At 45.8% G+C, this 16,225-nt stretch overlaps 1 protein-coding gene across 4 annotated transcripts in view; it reads left to right on the top strand.

The window, feature by feature from the left end:
* Positions 1-16,225, top strand: part of KCNAB2 (potassium voltage-gated channel subfamily A regulatory beta subunit 2) — a 183,261-nt gene that overhangs the window by 148,039 nt on the left and 18,997 nt on the right. For all 4 annotated transcript variants that reach the window (XM_074306443.1, XM_074306440.1, XM_074306442.1 and 1 more), the window contains 2 exons: positions 6,521-6,600; positions 15,995-16,039. In XM_074306443.1, the coding sequence (XP_074162544.1) occupies positions 6,521-6,600; positions 15,995-16,039 (125 nt within the window). The remainder of the gene's footprint in view (positions 1-6,520; positions 6,601-15,994; positions 16,040-16,225) is intronic.

The following is a 16,225-nucleotide window of genomic DNA, read 5'->3' as shown; positions in this document are numbered from 1 at the left end:
GGAGCCTCACAGCCCAGCAGGTGAAGGGACTTGTCTGGGACACCGAGTAATCAGCTCCAAAGGCAGGACTTGAATCCACACTCGCTGATTCCAGAGCTAATCCTCTGCCCACTGCTGGGCCAGGCCGGGTTCTGTGGGGGTGTCTCTGCTAGGGACCCGACACCCAGAGAAGCACATTTACATAGTCAGCGTTCATAACCTCAGAGGGTTCAGGAGAGAACTGAACGATTTTCATTGTTCCTCTTCCCTGTGTCTGGCTCCCAGGATAATACCCAGGGAAGAGGCTGCTATGTGCCAGGCGCCGTGCTAAGCACTTTACAAATATTATCTCAAGTGATCCTCATAACAACCATGGGAGGGAGACGCTTTACAAATCGGGAAACTGAGGCAGACAGAAATCGCCCAGTCACACAGCCGATCGGAGTCTGAAGCTGGATTTGAATTCAGGGCTTTCTGACTCCAGGCCTGGTGCCTCTAGCAGTCCTCCAGTAGTCATGAGCTCATTTCATACATTCCGACATTTTCACCTCTCAGCTCACGGATCTGACAAGGACCTCATGAATAGCATTCCTATTTATCAATTCCTCATTACTCTGCTTGTGCATTTGATTTAGATCCAGATCCATTTGTCGAGTTTCATTTTTTTCTTCCAGGAGCTGGGTTTTAGGGTTAAAGATGAACACAGGGGAAAAAAACCCAGAATTCTGTGTTTCTAAAAAAAAAAAAAAGAAAAAAAAAAGAAAAAGTTATTTATCCCTATCCATGACTTCATCAGGCTGGGAAGCTGATTTAGAATTTTAAGAGAACTGCCTACAGTACTGAGAGTAGTTAGTATCAGAAGCAAGCCTTGAATAGTGGTCTTCCAAAGCTGATCCACCCTGCCTTTTAAAAATATATGCAGGAGGGACAGCTAGGTGTCGCAGTGGAGAGAGCACCAGCCCTGAAGTCAGGAGGACCGGAGTTCAAATCTGGCCTCAGACACTTAACCCTTCCTATCTGTGTGACCCTGAACAAGTCACTTAACCCCAATTACCTCAGCCAAAAAAAAAAAAAAAATGTATATATATATATATATTTTTTGTAGATATTATATATACATATACATGTATATATAATATATACACATATATATATGTGTGTATATATATGTATATATATTTGGGGGAAGGAGAGAGTGCATCCTGAAAATATAAATTTAAAATTTTTATGAGTGAATTTGAGAGTATCTTATCTGTAAAAGTTGCTTGGTTCATGATTGCTTTGAGGGCAATCTATATCAAAATAAAATTAGATATTTTTTAAAATTAATTTGTTAATTTAATTTGGTTTGTTCCTTTAATTACATATAGGTAGGAACTTGTGCCATATGTGAGCAATTCACAAGGATGTTGCTTCTGGACCTAACTGAGACCTAACCAGTGAGAAGCTCCATAAAGACCAAACAAAAACGAAAACAAAAACAAAACAAACAAGGAGAGTAGTTCCAAAATGAAATGAACAGTTTTGGTCATCGCTGATCACTTGTCAAGAATTTTATAGATAAAATTCCTCAATTAGATGAGTTTTTTACCAGATGACCACAAAAATTCCTCCCAGTTCTGTGATGTTAAAACCTTAGATTGAAAATCTAAGGGAGAAATAATATTTTAAAGAATCATGGTATCATTAGACTGGCAATCCCAGGAATTATTTCATATGGACCAATGAAACTATCTGCTTTGTGAATGCTTAGAGAAGAAAGCAGCAAACATTAGAAGTTAGCCTGGTTGGTCACTTAGAATAAGTCATATCAAACATAAATCTCATTTTTTGATTGCTAGGCTGGTTGCCATAATTTATCTGGATTTCCGGGAGCCAGTTAACAGCCTTCTATTAAATACTTACAGACAAATGGAGCTCTGAGTCAGTAGTGATGGGAGGATCCATTGCTCCACGTTCTATGTTATCTGCATCCTGCTTATTTAAAGAGAATTTCGTGAACTCTTTATGTGCTCAGGACTATTCCTGTCACTCTGATTTTAATAGATCCCTTCTGAAGATCTGTCTTCAATACTGAGTTCCTGATTTCAGGGAGGGCGGCCGTAAGCCGGAGAGTCTTCGGAGGAAAATGTCTGTATTGATAAAAAGTCCTGACTTCATTGTGAAGACCTGGTTGGGAGAAGTGGGGATATTTAGCCAAAGAAAAGTATTTGAAGAACCGTCCCATGGAAGAGATAAGAGACTTGCTCTTGGCCCCAGGGCAGCCCCAATGGGGAGAAGTTACAAAGAAATAGATTTAGACCCAGCATCAAGAGAAACTTTCTAACGATTGGAGCTCTTCCAAAATGGAATGGAGTACCCTGGGATGGAGGGACACAATTTCCTCCTTCCTGGACAGCTTCAAGGGGAAACTGGATGGTCACTTGTTAGGGATATTATAGCGGGAGTGATGATAAACGGAATGGCCCCCGAGCTCGCTTCTGGTTACAGAGTCCTAGTTTCTGCACGGCCCTAGGGATATAAAGGAGCTATAAGCCGTAGACCCTGCCCTCAATTTATCGACATGAAAGAATTAGAGAATGATGCAAGGTCTTGCATGATTATATACATTATATCGTTATGTACTAATCAACTCAGCAACTCAGACCTGGAGTCGAGAAAATCAGAGTCCAAATCCAGCTTCAGACACTTACTAGCTATATGGGTCATTTACCATCCATCTGCCTCAGTTTCTTCATCTGTAAGATGGTGATCCTAAGAGCGCCTGCCTCCTAGGGATCTTGTGAGGATCCCGTGTGATAATAATTGTACAGATTAGCCCAGTGGCTGGCATGTAGTGGGTGCTATATAAATGGTAGCTATCGTCATACTCATTATTAAATTTGCAGCCAAAATAACTACAGGAGTTCCAAGGAGGGAAGAATCACTTTGAAAGAGGAAATCCTGGAAATCAACAAAATTAAGATGGGTCTTTGAAGTGTTGAGATGGTGCTATGTAGGGGCATCTGGGTGGCGCAGTGGATAGAGCACCAGCCCTGAATTCAGGAGGACCCGAGTTCAAATCTGGTCTCAGACACTTAACACTTCCTGGCTGTGTGACCCTGGGCAAGTCACTTAACCCCAGCCTCAGGGGGAAAAAAAAAAGAGATGGTGCAATGTAATGGACAGAGAGAGTCTCCAAGTCCTGCCCCCCTGCTGTCCTGTAGTGTGATCTTAGACAGTCACCTCCCTCTCAACGCCTTAGGCAGACCTCTAAGCCAGCACAAGGGGCCAAACAGTAGTGAGACAGGAGGCTTCCTCCCCTAGGAAGACCCCACGGGGGCAGCCCCCATCCCTTGGATTCAAAGGAAGAGCCACAGAAGCTCAGAGGCAGGACTAAGAGCAGCCCGGAGCAGGTTGGAGGACAGCTACAGGAGCAGGAAGGGGTCTCGGTGCGTGACTTGTAACAGTATTTTAAATTTCAGGCGAGCTTCCTCCGCCCCAAGACATATCTCAGTTATCTCTCCTCTAGCCCAAGGCTCGAGGGACACGGGCTCATTTCAGTCTGCCCCTCAGTTAGACAGAATCAGGGAGCCAGGCTGGTTGGTAACTGCAGGTGCAGATCATTCCTCTTTCCCAGCTTCCATACCTCTGCAGTGGCCCCGTCCGGGCCCACCTCCCCTTTGCGGAGGGAGCAGGGGATTTGGAGGCAGAGGAGTGGGGGCCCAGGCCCAGCTCATGATCTCAGGCACATAGTGGGCTCTTAATTGGCGACCTAGTCCCAGAGGCAGGTCGGGCGGTGAGGGCCCAGAATCATAAAGCCCTGAGTGCAAATCTTCTCCAGGCACCTATAAGAAGTAACACTTTCGTGCTCGTTTGTCAGAGCATCACATCTTTTACCCACAGAGGATGAATCACCTATCCATCCACAACACAGGTGGCCACAAAAACCCCGCTTTTCCCAGGGCCTGCCGTACCTTAGCGTGTCACACAATGACCCACAAACAAGACCTGGATTTTTCACTGGGTGACCCTGAGCCAGCCACTTCATCTCCTTCTACCTCCGTTTCTTAAACTGAGTAACACCCATTTCCCAGGGTTGTTGTGGAAAGCAAATGAGATGATATTTGTTAAAAAGCACAGAGAGTTCCCAGCTTGGGGTAGATGTTTCCTAAATGTTAGCTTTCCTTCCTTAATAAATCCTTATTGGTTAAGTTGAGCTGACCTCTCATCTTAGCTTCCCCTGCATGATAAGGTTAAGCTTAGACTAGATGGTCTTTTCAGCTCTTCCAGCTCTGACAGTATACGATTCGTGGCTAGATGCAGTAATGATCCTTCTGACATATCACTGGGACTACGTCACTCTGCTGCCAAATTAAATATGAAACTCCTGAGTCTGCCATTCGAGGCCTGCCACAACTTAGTCTTAACCAGTCCATCAATAAGCAAACATTTATTAACTGCCAACTGTGTACCATATACCCAGCACCCTCAAGTGCCCGTACCTTTCCACATATTCCATGGCGCAGCCATGCTCAGCCCCCCATTCTCATTCTGCCATCCGGTGTTAAAGGCCTGCATTTGTGCCATTCCCCTCCACGCAGGATGAACTCCCCCTTCATTTCTCCGAGGACACAGTTCTTGCTGAAGCCTTCCTGAGCTACGCCCTCTGCCCCTACACTGTCTGGCCATCCTTGAGTCTCTCATAGCATTCTGGCCAGACTTCCCCTTGGCCCTGCTCTCCCTCCCCTGCAGATCACACTTTGAGGGGAGTCTGTTCCCCCGCATTAAAGCATAAGCTCTCTGCAAGCAGGCCAGGATGGGATCTTTCTTGGTATCCCCAGAGTGGGCGTAGCACAGGTAAGAACTGAACTGAAGCAGCTTTCCTTCATTAATTCAGAAAACTGAGACATCTGACACTGTCTTCCTCTAGTTTCTCCATTAACTGCCCATTTGCATCCTCACCCTTAATAGAAAAGGAAGACCCCCCCCCAAGAGCCCGAGAGAAGGAACCCTTTGTGTCCCCAGAGGCCTCCCGAGTCAGGGCTCAGATTCCAGCAAAGCCACGGCAGGGAGAACGGTTTCAGCTTCTGTGAGCAGAGATGTGTCCTCCCTTGGAGTCGGAGGTAGATGACGTATTTACTTAAGTGAAAATTAAATGCATCCCACTGACCCGTCCCAGCACGAGTCTTGGCTGCCTGATCAAAGCAGATTGAACATCTTTCTCATGAACTCCCCGAGTTCTTTCTCCCTCCCTCCTGCTCTGGAGAATCTCTTTGCCGAGACCTTGTCCTAGCCGTGACCTTGTCCTAGCCGTGACCTTGTCCTAGCCGTCCTTCAAACCCTTTCTCAATCCAGCCCCTTCCTTTATTTTCAGACTTAGCCCATCGGTCACCCTTCCACACGGTCCGGAGGTCTCAGCCTCCTTTTCGTGCTGGTGCTCAGCACCTTAGCTGGCGCACAGTGGGCTCTTAAAAACGTCTGCAGATTGACAGACTGCCCGCACAGGAGAGTCCTCCTTGGAACTCTGAACAAGTGTGGCCATCACCCCCTTGTCGCCTCCTCCAGCTCCTTTGCAAAAGACTCAGCCCAAGTCCTGCCTTCTTCTCAAGCCGAGAGTCTGCCTCCAGGGCCACCTTTCTCCCATCTCAGTGTATTATCCGCGCCTGTCGTTTATATCTTGTCTCCCTCATTGATGCTCCTTAAAGGCAGAGAGAGCATTTTCTGCCTTTCTCAGTATCCCCAGCCTGGTACCTGGTACACAGCAAGTGCTCAATAAATGCTTGTTTACTAACTGACCAACCTCCTACAGGTCTCTGTGTCATTGTACTCTGTGGCCATTAAAAGTAAAGGATACAGAATTATGAACATCTGAAAAAGGAGATGGAGAGCTAAGGCAAAAGATCGAGCGTAAAATAACAGACAGCTTGTGTCAGAACCCAAGAAGTGGTAAAAAAAAAAAAAAAAAGGGACATAGAAGAAGGCTTCCAGTGCTTTGGGGCCTCTTTGGAGGGTCCGTGGGACAACGTGGCCAAGAATTACACAAAAAAGTGTGGCCGGGCTGTGGGTGACAGAGAGACAAAAAGTAGACACAGAGGATGACGTGATCATTGTAATCATAGTAGTAGTAATCACAGCACGCCTTCGTGTGTAGCCCACAGAAGCCGATGAGCCCACTGAAGCATTTTTAAATAAGCATTACTCACTGTAGGTGAATTTATAAGGGCTGTGGTAGATCCTGTATCTTTCTTGCCTTGAGATGTTGGCAGATGCACTTGCCAAACTGAGGCCCCAACTCAAGTCATTGAAGCAGTGTGGCTCAATGGACAGAGCACTGAGCTCTGGCCTGTAGGAGAGACCTGATTTCCAATCTGCCCCTTTCTTTGTGATCTCGGATAAATCACTTTCCTTCTCTGGAAAAAGAAGGGCTGAGACTAGATTATCTCAAAGGTCCCTCCCGGCTCTAAAGCAAACAACTCTGACAAATGGTTTAGTTGGAGAGTCTCCCGGAGCTTCAGAGCCAGCAGGACCAGCGCTGTGACCACTACTCTTCTCCTTTCAGATGGCGGAGCAGCTGATGACCCTGGCTTATGATAATGGAATCAATCTGTTTGATACGGCCGAAGTCTACGCTGCTGGAAAGTAAGTGTCCCTTTTAGATTCCTTCCCTTGTACTTTCTCTATATAATCCTTCCTTCGAAATCTATCCTAATGACCAGAGAGCTCATGCTCTCTATTGCTCATTTTTCTATGGCTAATCAGCAGGGGACTGTGCAAGGTGTGCTGGTAAATATTTAACAACCAGCTTTCTAGGGAAGGGAGTGGGTACCACACAATGGGCACAGAACACATTTTTAAGTTTAACCTGCAATATTCACATTTTCTCTATCTTTCTTAAATCTAGACAATCAACTAAACAATAAATCAAACCCTTGTATTATTTGCCAAGTTCTGAGGTATAAATACCCGCACTGAGCATTGACTCCAGTATCCCACTGGAAATATGAAATGTGGTATCCACCGTGGATGCAAGAATTGTCATAAATATGGTTCCCATCCAATTTTCTTTTACTTTAAATTGCTTTGTAAATGAGTATAGTAGAGGCAAAGGGGAGAAACATGACTGAAAAAATTGGGATGAAGGTCTTTTGAGGGGGAAATAAAAATGGTGCTGTCATTGGAGTTGACTGCAGAAAACCCAGACAGGAAGTGAAGGCGATTGAAGCATTCGGAAAACTGATCACGAGCCTGCCACAAAGGCCCGGTGTGCTGTTGATGGGCTGCTCTGACTAGCCAGATATCGGCTAGAGAAATAAGAACTTCTTCACTTGTCTTAGTGACATTTCATCTGCAAAACAAGTAGAGGAATAAGCAAAAAGAAAGCCCATCACGGATCTTACTCTCCCAAATTAGGAAGGAACTTGTTTTCTGGGGTGGTAATGATGGAAACATGATCAAGCCATACAAAGGAATGTGGGAAGGGAAGACCTTTGGATGTAGACTGATTTGCATCGTAACTTTTTGGGAAAGCATGTTTCAGGGAGTTCAGAGGAATATTGGTGGGCCCCATGGACCAGAATATTACAGAGAAAGTCAGATCAGGAGGTATAGGAGATGCTTGAGAATGAAAATCTGAAGACAGAAGAGAAAAACTAGGAATTGTGTGAAGAGACATTTGTGGATGCTCAGAGAACTCACCCATCATTTGTTAGATTTTTTTTTTTTGGGGGGGAGGCTGGGGTTAAGTGACTTGCCCAGGGTCACACAGCTAAGAAGTGTTAAATGTCTGAGATCAAATTTGAACTCAGGTCCTCCTGAATTCAAGGCTGGTGTTCTATCCACTGCGCCACCTAGCTGCCCCACACTTGTTAGATATTAATAAAGAATTTAACAGAAGTTTGTGCAGCTCCAGGTAAGAGAGAGTAAGTACAAATATGGCACATTCATGCAACAATGTCTGGTATACTAAATCTTAGAATGGACTGAGCCTGCTCAGGGAAGTTAAGGACAACAAAAAGGAGCTTGTTTTGTTTTTGTTAAATTGGAGAAAAAGTAGGATCAGAGAAAGGACGGGGGCTTTCTTTGAGGAGGATGGGATGACAGACCCCTTGCATGAGGTCAAATCACTCAGCCTAGGTGAACTACGTCCTGGACCCCAAAAGACCTGTGGGCTGTGATCCCTGAACTGTTGTCCGTGATATCTGAAAGCTCATGGAAAAGGGGAGACACCACAAAATTGAAAGGTAAATGTCCCAGCTTTCCAGAAAGAGAAGAGCAGAGGGTCTGCTGGCTATAGACCAACGACTTTGATGTCAGCTCCTGGCAAAATCCTAGAAAGGATCGTTGGCAAACATCTAGAAAGGTCAGACCAGGATCTCCCCATTTCCTTTTCTGACAGGATCAGTCAGCCAGTAAGCCTTTGTTAAGTGCCTTCTGTGTGCCAGGCACTGTGCTAATGGGGGACTGGGTTACTAAGCTGGTAGAGGAAAAACACACTAGGGATTTCATTTGCCCAGATTTTAGCAAAGCTTTTAACAAAAGCGGCTCATATTATTTTTGGAAAATGTACGTTATATCATGTTACTCTTGTGGAGGAGATAGATTGGGTTGCCTCATACAGTTAGATGGATTCAGAAATGGGCAATTGACTCAAAGAGTGATTATTAATGATTTGATGTTAACATGGCAAGATCTCCACTGGAGGGATCTGTCTTTGACCCTAGTCTGTGTAACAGTTTCATCAATGACTCCGCTAAAGGAACAGATGGCATGCTCAGAGTATTTTATTTGACCCCAGGCTGAGAGGGATGGCTAACATAGTGGAAAACCAAGTTAGGAGCCAAAGGATCTTGACTGATGAGAAGCCCAGGCTGGGTTAATGAGGGGAAACCCAGAGGGGAGGGATATATGCTTTTACAAGGAGGTACAAAAATTCAGTTTCACTAGGAAAAGATGGCCAAGGTCTGATTTGGAAACAGTTGAGGCAGGAACTGTCATTTGCCTCCTTTAGTATCCCCAGGGCTTATCATACTGCTTGGCACATAGTAGGTGTTTAAGAAAAAACCCGTTGCCTGGCACAGAGCAGGTGCTTAATAAGTGTTGATTATATGAATTGTCCTAAAATGAATCCAGGGGTATCATAGCCAAATTAGCAGCCACCCTCTTGGACTGAGGGACATGAGAGTCATGGTGTATTCTCGTCTGAAGCCTCTGGTTCAGTTCTGAGCACCTGTTTAGAGGGGAAATCAGCTGTCCAATGGAGGGCCAGGATGATAAAATTTTAAATTCATAGATATAATTAATTTATGAAGCACCAACTATGTGCCAGGCCAGCTGGTTGGCACAGTGGTTAGAGTGCTGGGCCTGGAGTCAAGAAAAACCAAGTTCAAATCTGGTCTCAGTCACTTACTAGCTGTGAGATGTTGCACCCTGTGTGCCTCAGTTTCCTCATCTGCAAAATGAACTAGAGAAGGAAATGGCCAATCACTCTTTGCCAAGAAAACCCTAAAAGGGTCACAGAGAGTTGTACACAACTAACAAAATGACTCAACAACAGCAACGATTTTTCTTTAGCTTTGGGAAGTGACTATTCCCCTTAAAGCAGTGATTATTCCTAAATTACAGGAGAAGGGGGAACAGACTCTTTTTTGTGGGCTTAATGAACTTTAATCAAGTCGGAATAGGAATGAGCCTTCTGTCCCTGTGGTGCCCATGATGATCCAGGCAAGCCGTCTTGCTCAGCTCCCCGACATGTGGATGACCTGTGCCTGGTCCATTGTTCTTTGATATTTTCATTTGTCAATGCTGCAATTAGGACTGCCAAGAATTTCTCAGAGATGAGGAAGAAAGGACCTTTCCCCTAGAGTACCGTTTGAAGCACTTAGTATCTCCGCAGTGATCTTTCTTCCCTCAATTATGGAGAAACACCACCCACCACCCACTCCAGCCCTAACTATTGGCTTAATATTCAGAAAGTGGATGTAATTAAATCATTCCGCTGTCCTGCATCCCGTTTCCAAAAGCTGTCTTTTGTTTACTGAACCATTCGATTGAACCCTTTGTCAATTCTTTACCCTGACCAGAATTTCATGAGATAGGACGGTATAAAGAATCCAGAATCCTATACTAAAAAGAAGTCTGGGACTCAAAATCGACTCTGTCACTTCCTACCTAGGAGACCTACCTATCTTCAAGCCTCAACCTCCCTTTCCTCATTTTTTACACAAAGGAGATTATTACAAACGGCTTATGGGTATGCAGAGAGAAGAGTCATGTATATGAAGCTTGGAGAAGTAGGAAGGAGCTGAATCATGAAAAATTTTAAATGCCGAACAAAGAATATTCTATTTTATCTTTGGGATGATAGCTACTGGAGTTTATTGAGCAGGGATCAGACTTGCGGTTTAAGAAAACTGCTTTGGTAGATGGTCAGAAGATGGATTGATGTGAAAAGAGATTTAAGTGAGACTATTCAAGAAGCTATTAAAGTAGTCTGGAGAAGAGGTGAGTATCAAATGGGAAGCAGTTTGAATAGTTGGAGAGAAGGGGATGTAAAAGAAGTTGCTGTGAAAGTAAAAGTGATAAGATTCATCAAACCTGATTTGTGAGGAGAGTGTAAATGAGAGTTGTGAGCCTGGAAAACTGGAAGCATGGTGGTACCCAAGGACCTGGATAACTCGTAGGATGCCAGTAGCCGAGGACCTGGATAACTCGTAGGATGCCAGTAGCCGAGGACCTGGATAACTCGTAGGATGCCAGTAGCCGAGGACCTGGATAACTCGTAGGATGCCAGTAGCCAAGGACCTGGATAACTCGTAGGATGCCAGTAGCCGAGGACCTGGATAACTTGTAGGATGCCAGTAGCCGAGGACCTGGATAACTCGTAGGATGGCAGTACCCGAGGACCTGGATAACTCGTAGGATGGCGGTACCCGAGGGCCTGGATAACTCGTAAGATGGAGTTACCCAAGGACCTGGATAACTCATAGGATGCCAGTAGCCGAGGACCTGGATAACTCGTAGGATGCCAGTAGCCGAGGACCTGGATAACTCGTAGGATGGCGGTACCTGAGGACCTGGATAACTCGTAAGATGGAGGTACCCAAGGACCTGGATAACTCGTAGGATGGTGGGTATCCATAATAGCAATAATGAAATTGAGAAGAAAGGGATGTTTGGGGAAGAAAAGATAAAATAACGAATTGTTTGAACATGCCAAATTTGAGAGCTGTCAGTTCAGGAAATGCCCAAAAAGCAGCTGGTAATATGGCCCTGGAACTTGGGGGAGAGACTGAGGTAGAATTTGGTTATCATCTACATAGAACTGATCATTGAATCCATGGGAATTGGTGAGACGGCTGAGATAGTAACCCGGAATGAACTTGGATTTTTAAAATTTTTAAAATATTTTGGTAGCTGTATTTCAGTGCACTTGACTTCCTTTGTACTTTAAAAATGTAAAAATGTGCTTTTGTAAAAGGTGGTTTTGAGAAGGGCTCAGTAGATTTAATCAGACTATGAAGTGGAGTCATGACACACGCCCACAAATTGAAAGTCTTTTGTGGAGAAGAAAGAAGAGGGCCTAGGACTGGGTTGGCGGGTATGCTCCGCATGAAGCCCCAGTGAAGGAAAAATCAGAAGAGAAAAAAAGGTCAGACAGACGAAGAACCAAGAGAGAATCGTCCAGAGAGAGCGCCAAGAAGAAGGCAATCGGTAGTGCACAAGGCTAGACTGAGGCGAGGCTCTTGGACCCGGCAATTAAGATCAGGAAGGACTTCACAGAGAGCAGTTGCAGCTGAAAAATGGGGTCAGAAGCCGGATTACAGAGAGTTTTGTAAGTCAGTGGGAGGAGAGGAAATAGAAATATAGATACTGAGTGTCAAGAGCTCTCTCTCAAGGAGATGCACAGTCAAGTCAAACGAGGACTTTTTAAGGATAGAGGATACATGAGTCTGTGGGTAGGAGGGAAGGAGACAACAGATAGGAGACTTCAAAGATTAGAGAGAAAGGGGGCATTAGAGTGTTGATCTGCTAGAGAAGAAGGGAGGATCTGGGATGAAGTGCAGTGCAAGGAGAAGGAGCAATCTTCCTCTGAAATGGGAGTGAAGGATGAGATTATAGGGAATCATGTCAGGTGAGCAGGAAGGCCCCGTTTTTTTAGTGAAGAGGTGGAATGGAGAAGGGGAAGTGATGGGAAGTGGGAACTTGCAGAGTCTTGAGAAGAAGTGAGAAAGTTTGGAACAGCGCCCCCCCCCCCCCGCCCCCCGAGAGCCAGAGAGCACACTGATTGGGAAGCAGGAGGATTGCCTTGCTGCAGTGAGGGCTCACTTGAAATTAGTGACATCAGTTTGTAATGGAGCCTGGGTTTGGGATTTGTTGGTTTGGGTGATTTCCTTCAGCTCTTTAAAGCAACACATGAGTAGGAGGGAATTCTGCAGGGCCTCCCAGACCACCAGAACTGCTTCCAGCCCAGTCTCTGCTGCCTCAGTCACCACCCCAAGGAACAAATGCTGAGCCAACTGCCTTTTTCTGTCATTGCTCAGTCATGTAAACTGCTTCCCGACCCCATCTGGGGTTTTCCCAGCAGAGAGCCTGGAGAGGTTGGCCATTTCCTTCTCCAGCTCATTTGACAAACTGGATGAAGTGACTTGTCTGGGCTCTCCCAGGTAGGATGTGTCTGCAGCTGGATTTGAACTAGGCTCTTTCTGACTGTGGTTCCAGCACTCTGCTCACTGCCACCAGCAAGAGCCCTGGCAGGGGCAGCACCCCCAGAACTGCTTCCAGCAGCCATCACATCTGAGGGGCAGCTCACCACCTACCACCCAGATGCCACCCACAGGTGACTAAAGCATAAAGCACCCTGAGGAAAGAAGGGGAACAGTCAGATCGCCTCCAGCTAGACCCTGAGGGACACAGCCCAGAGCCTTGAATAAGCAGCTTCCATCTCTGCCTCCATGGCCATCACACTGGGGACAGCCCTTCATTGATGTGGCCAGCAGCAGTGCCTGCAGGAGCCACAGGTTCTTGTCTCAAGCCCTTGGCACCCGCAGCTGGTTCAAGAGCGGAAACTGGTATGATTTTATGGATGAAAAAATCATTAAAGGGGAGTGACCATCCTCGTTGCCACGGCGGCACCGTGGGTCCTCAACTTCCCATAGGGTTGTCATTCACATTAGAAAGTAAGCCTCTGGAGAGCAGGCCTTTAATTTTCTATCTGTAGCCCCAATTTTGCATATAATAATCACTCAGTAAATGCTTCATTCACTCATTCACAAAAGTTTATAATCAAATAAAGGAACTTCAGGGTCTATGGACCAGGGCATCCAAAGGATCTGTGCTTTTTGGAACAGACACACTCTAAGGTCCCTTCCGAATCCAGAACCCTACTTCAGTTTGGGAAACATTTGGTTAAGCCCTTACTATGTGCAGAGTATTGGGCTAGGCCCCATAAACCTAAATGTTAGGAAAATGGCACCGTCGTTCCCCTCCAAGAACTTGGAGTCCACCATAAGGAATGTAGCAAGTCAGGAAGATCTGAGTTCAAATCTTGCCCCAGTCACTTTACTGTGTGACCCTGGGGGAGGGGGAATAAGCATTTATTAAGACCTACTTTGTTCTGAGCATTGAGCTAAGCACTTTACAGATATTGTCTCACATGATCCTCATAACAACCCTAGGAGAAAAGTGCTATTATGATCCCATTTTACAGATGAGGAAGCTGAGGCAGGTGGAGATGAAGTGACTTTCCAGAATCATACCACAAGGAAGAATCTGAGGGCAGCTTTGGAGTCAGGTCTTCCTGACTCTAGTCTGCCCCTCTATATACTAGAAAGATGAAAATAAATAAAATAAAAAATATATAATAAATAAGTATAAATATAAAAATAAATTTAATTTAATTTAAAAGACATTAGTTTTCTGATTTGTAAAAATTAAGAGGATACATGTGACCTCTGAAGCCTTCTCAAGCCCCTCGATCCATGGCCCCAAGCCCCTAACTCAAAGCTAACCTGTTCCCTTGACAATGGTAACTTCACAAGAAAATACAACCCTAGTCTCCTAGCCTCCCTTCTGAACAGACAGACAAAAGTCATGAATAATGGATAGACCTAAGCACAGAGAAGCTGATGGCACGTGAATCCTGGTCCCGTGCCCAAACGTGGGGCGGTGGGGACTTTCTCTGACTGGGACCACCTGTCTGCAGCTTTTCAACAGATGCTCATTTGGGAAGGTTTCCAAAGAGACGTTCCGTCTCTATACCTGTACCCGACTCGTTGGAAACTTCACCAGTTTCCCGGCATGAACAAGATGGTTGGCCCATGTTTTCTGAAAGAATATACCCATAATGATTCAAGACAATTCCAATAGACTGGCGTGGAAAATGCCATCCGCATCCAGAGAGAGAGCATGGAGACTGAATGTGGAGCGAGTGCAGTGTTTTTACCTTTTATATTTCCTGCCTTTTTTTTTTCTTTCTCGTGTTTTTTCCCTTTTGGTCTGATTTTTCTTCCACCAACATGACAAATAAGGAAATCTGTTTGAAAGAATTGCACATATTTAACCTCTATCGGGTTGCTGTCTTGGAGAGGGAGGAGATAAAGGAGAGAGAGAGAAAATTTGGGACACAAAGTCTTGCAGAAATGAATGTTGCATGTGTTTGGAAAAATAAAATGCTACTGAGGGAAAAGGTCCTCTTTTCTCCTTGGGTCTTCCATTTCATCTTTCTCTGTAAGCCTATCCCAGACGCAGAGGGAGAGACCAGATCAGAGTTCTTAGCACGGGGTCTGTAAATTTGGCTTTTTCATAGGATGATGACATTTCTATAAAATTGGTTTCCTGGGAATCCTACCTACTTTATTTGATGCATTTGAAAATACAGTTCTGAGAAAGTATCCATAGGCTTTACCTGGTGTCTAGGATGCCCCCAAAGACTCAGACCCCCTAAGTTAAAAGAAGAGGAGAAAGGTCCAGAATCAGAGCTGTTTTCTATGCATTTAGCCAGCAATTCACAAGTTTGCAAGGTCCTGGCTGGAAGCTAGAGCTAGAAGGGAGCCTAAAGGGTGCAGATGAAAAAATCCTGCTGGTACTCTTCTAGATGTTGGGAGATGTTGGGTATACAAAGGCAAAATTAAAATAGTCCTCTTGGAGCCAAGGATGGAAGGTGGCTGAGGACCTCTATGTGGGGGTTTGGTGAGAGGCACGCAAACATGTGCAAAATGCCTTGCTGGGACCTAATCCGGCAGGTTTGAGTCCGGGACAGGAGGTGCTGAACACAGACCCTGAGCAGTCTCTTGCTTCCCATCCCAGATCGTTTTGTTACCAGCAGGAGCAAACTCCCAAAAAATCCCCAGCAGCTCCCGTGGGGCCTCCGTGGCACGGCAGCTGGCAGCAAGCCTGCCGGCTGACCTGGTTCTGTCCAAGTTTGGTTGAGGACGCAGAATGAGATGGAGCAGAATAAATCATCCGAAACCCAGCATCTGCCTTCTTGTTATTTAAAAAAAGGACGCTTCTCACCGCCCCCCGGAACACACTCACGACACGTGGCCCTCTGCGTTCAGCCCCGTCTGCCGGCAGAGGTGATGGTTGCCTCTGTAAATTAAGAGGGCCTAGGCCTTTGCCACAGACACCGCCACTCTATGAATAATTTACCTTTTTAAAAATATAATTGTCTGGAAACAATGGAGGCAGCCTAGCCGGTGCTGGTGAGTTTCTGGCACCGTGGACCAGACGGCGTGGCCTCCACTGTGGCCTCCGCCCCCAAGCTGTGCCAGGGTTTTTCTGAACCTGGACCTAAATCTGGCCCCCCAATACCTTTCCTCTCCTCCGCAGGATGTATCCAGGGGACTGCCTGGGACATCTAACATCTGATGCCACATCTCCCCCTCCAGGATAAGCGGAGGCTCGGGCCGGGCTCTCTCACCCAGCCCAGAACGTCAAGTCCCTGTGCATCTGGTGGTCATTACTAAGCTGGCTTCAGTTCTCTGTGATTTCCTTTAATGGCCTAATGAAATCCCTGTGTCTCCATCTTGTTTTGCAGAGCTGAAGTCGTACTGGGAAATATCATTAAGAAGAAGGGATGGAGGTAATGATTTTGTGCTCCATGTGGTCACTCACCCCTGGCCCTGGGGGAGGAGGGCAGCTTTCCAGAGCTTGGAAAACCCAGTTCTGTGGTCCCTGGAACAAGCGGCCCCCAGGCTTGTCCCAAGGCGCCCAGGCCCCAGAGTGCTCTGTGGCAGGAAAAACGGGAGCTGGATTTCCCGGCTCCTCT

This window comes from Sminthopsis crassicaudata, chromosome 3, assembly GCF_048593235.1.
Source record: "Sminthopsis crassicaudata isolate SCR6 chromosome 3, ASM4859323v1, whole genome shotgun sequence".
Classification (NCBI taxonomy): domain Eukaryota; kingdom Metazoa; phylum Chordata; class Mammalia; order Dasyuromorphia; family Dasyuridae; genus Sminthopsis; species Sminthopsis crassicaudata.
Note: the sequence above shows the minus strand (reverse complement) of the source record. Positions and strands in the feature narration are given on the sequence as shown.